Source organism: Procambarus clarkii, chromosome 37 (assembly GCF_040958095.1).
Source record: "Procambarus clarkii isolate CNS0578487 chromosome 37, FALCON_Pclarkii_2.0, whole genome shotgun sequence".
In the NCBI taxonomy this organism is placed as follows: domain Eukaryota; kingdom Metazoa; phylum Arthropoda; class Malacostraca; order Decapoda; family Cambaridae; genus Procambarus; species Procambarus clarkii.
Window position 1 is genome coordinate 16335740 of NC_091186.1, and position 3442 is coordinate 16339181.

Sequence of the window (3442 nt, forward strand, 5' to 3'; positions counted from 1 at the left end):
AACTTACCTGGCACAGGAGCGGGACAAGTAGCACGGGCTATGGTGAGCCCGTTGTGGACTTACAGGAGCGGTGCTGTGTGTGTCTGACCTCCAGACGTTGATAGGTCTTAATATACATCGAGAGGTTTGTAAGCTAGTCCTCTCCCTTAAGGTGTGGTTAATCCTCTCCCTTTAAGATGAGGTTAATCCCCTTTTCCCTTAAGCTGTGGTTAATTCTCTTTCTAGCTTTGGCTAATCCACTCCCTTCAAGATGTGGCTAATCTCTCTCTCCCAAGCTGTAATTAATCCTTTCCCTCTAGCTGTGGTTAATCCTCTTTCTCAAATTGTGGTTAATCCCCCCCCTCTCCATCAAGATGTGACTAAGCTTCTCCCTCTAGCTGTGGTTAATCCCTTCCCACCAAGTTGTGGTTAATCCCCCCCTCTCCATCAAGATGTGACTAAGCTTCTCCCTCTAGCTGTGGTTAATCCCCTCCCACCAAGTTGTGGTTAATCCCCCCCCCCTTCCACTCCTGGTAAATAAATCTGGAGTACTGTCACCCTGCTTCTCAAGTCCTGTGCAACACAAGTCCTGTGCATCACGCAAGTCCTGTGCATCACGCAACTTTAGCTTCATCCCTAATTACATTTGTAATACCATTTCACACACTCGTAGACGCATCAACCAGTGAGATCCCATTCTCCTAAGCAACCACTTAACAACGTTGTAAAGACGTCGCGTAAGACAGCGTCGTAAAACGTCGCTGCTGCGTCACGCGTCACTGCTGCGTCACGCGTCACTGCTGCGTCACGCGTCACTGCTCTCCGCCCTGAAGTCACTGCGCCTGACCGGGGCTTCCCGGGGAAGGAAAGCGACAGTGATGGCTGGGGGATTATAGAGACCTCCGGCGCGTACAGTACCAGTGCGCGGGGCGCTCGAAGTCTGGTGTCGGCGGCGGGCGGCCAGGACACCTCGGCTCTTTGCCGCATGCGTCGGCGGCGGCGGCGGGCGGCCAGGACACCTCGGCTCTTTGCCGCATGCGGCGGCGGCGGCGCTACAGTGTCCCGCAACGGGGCTGCGGCCATATCGGCCGTCACCACCGGCGCTCTTTGCCGTGACGGGTTGGATTATTGAGACACTTACAGTGCATGTCGGATGCCAGTGACGCTTGAAAGGGGGGGGGGGGGAGGATGGATAATCGTCCCTTCTAAGGGTTATACACAAGGATTATATATATCCGTCAATCCAGACAGGCAACGCTGCCCAAAAGCCTCCGCGGAGGGGTCCCCGGGGAGCGCCGGTTGCGAGCCGGGTTTGGGGGGTGTTCGGTTAAACGAGGCCACTGTACCAATCTTTATATCGCATGTCGGCTTCTTACCACGCACTTAGGCGGAGTTTGGTACACATGCAATGTTCCTTACTAGCTTGCAATGTTCCTTACTAGCTTGCAATGTTCCTTACTAATTTGCAATGTTCCGTACTAGCTTGCAATGTTACTTACTAGCTTGCAATGTTACTTACAAGCTTGCAATGTCACTTTACTAGCTTGCAATGTTCCGTGCTAGCTTTCAATGTTCCTTACTAGCTTGCAATGTTACTTACTAGCTGCAATGTTACTTACAAGCTTGCAATGTCACTTACTAGCTTGCAATGTTCCTTACTAGCTTGCAATGTTCCTTACTAGCTTGCAATGTTACTTACTAGCTGCAATGTTACTTACAAGCTTGCAATGTCACTTACTAGCTTGCAATGTTACTTACTAGCTTGCAATGTTCCTTTCTAGCTTGCAATGTTACTTACAAGCTTGCAATGTCACTTTACTAGCTTGCAGTGTTCCGTACTAGCTTGCAATGTTCCTTATTAGCTTGCAATGTTGCTTACTAGCTTGCAATGTTACTTACTAGCATGAAATCGCACTTACTAGCTTGCAATGTTACTTTACTAGCTTGCAGTGTTCCGTACTAGCTTGCAATGTTCCGTGCTAGCTTGCAATGTTACTTACTAGCTTGCAATGTTACTTTACTAGCATGCAATCGCACTTACTAGCTTGGAATGCCACCTACTAGTTTGCCCTGTTAGTAGCGTGCATGCTACTCAACGGTCTGCCATAACTGAGACATCACGACACGGGCTTATTTTGTTGAGCTGATTTGATGTTGCAAACTGTTGCAAACCGGTTCCTCGCACACTCACTCCTTACACCATTCACACCGTCTCTCTCTCACACACACTTACTCCTTACACCATTCACAACACACACTACACTACACTTCATTACACTTGCATGTTGCTATTGTGATTTCTATGTTTATTGATCATTCACAACGTCTCTCTCACACACACTCACTCCTTACACCATTCACACTGCTTCACAAACACACACACACACACACACACACACCTCCACTTGATTGACAGTTGAGAGGCGGGACCAAAGAGCCAGAGCTCAACCCCCTCAACCAAGTGAGTACACACACACACACACACACACACACACACACACACACACACACACACACACACACACAGCTTTAAAAGCAGGTACGAAAGGGTGAAACAGACCAGGAGTCATTACATAAGACACCCACCGCCCTAGAAAAGCGGGGTACCCAGAGCTAAAGCTCGATCCTGCAGGCACAAATAGGTGCGTCACACACACACACACACGCGCGTTGCACCCTTCACAACACACACACAACACCAAGGAAGAATGCAACAGGTACACACACACACCCCGAGGACCACGTCATTTAGTCAATGAGTCACAATAACGTGGCTAAAGCATGTTGACCAGACCACACACTAGAAGGTGAAGGGACGACGACGACGTTTCGGTCCGTCCTGGACCATTCTGGACAATCAGACTTCGGTCCGTCCTGTACAATCGACTTGAGAATGGTCCAGGACGGACCGAAACGTCGTCGTCGTCCCTTCACCTTCTAGTGTGTGGTCTGGTCAACACGCTATTTAGTATTTCCACACCTGATGTCCCACCTGATGTCCCACCTGATGTTCCACCTGATGTTCCACCTGATGTTCCACCTGATGTCCCACCTGATGTTCCACCTGATGTTCCACCTGATGTTCCACCTGATGTCCCACCTGATGTTCCACCTGATGTCCCACCTGATGTTCCACCTGATGTTCCACCTGATGTTCCACCTGATGTTCCACCTGATGTCCTACCTGATGTTCCACCTGATGTCCCACCTGATGTCCCACCTGATGTTCCACCTGATGTTCCACCTGATGTCCCACCTGATGTTCCACCTGATGTTCCACCTGATGTTCCACCTGATGTCCCACCTGATGTCCCACCTGATGTTCCACCTGATGTCCCACCTGATGTTCGACCTGATGTCCCACCTGATGTTCGACCTGATGTCCCACCTGATGTTCCACCTGATGTCCCACCTGATGTTCCACCTGATGTCCCACCTGATGTTCGACCTGATGTTCCACCTG

At 50.0% G+C, this 3442-nt stretch overlaps 1 protein-coding gene across 1 annotated transcript in view; it reads left to right on the top strand.

The window, feature by feature from the left end:
- Window positions 1–964: 964 nt before the first annotated feature.
- Window positions 965–3442, top strand: part of LOC138371833 (circumsporozoite protein-like) — a 2606-nt gene continuing 128 nt past the window's right edge. Inside the window, exons 1-2 of the mRNA XM_069336859.1 lie at window positions 965–1098; window positions 2949–3442. The exon at window positions 2949–3442 is cut by the window's right edge and continues 128 nt beyond it. Coding sequence (XP_069192960.1) covers window positions 965–1098; window positions 2949–3442 — 628 coding nt within the window. The remainder of the gene's footprint in view (window positions 1099–2948) is intronic.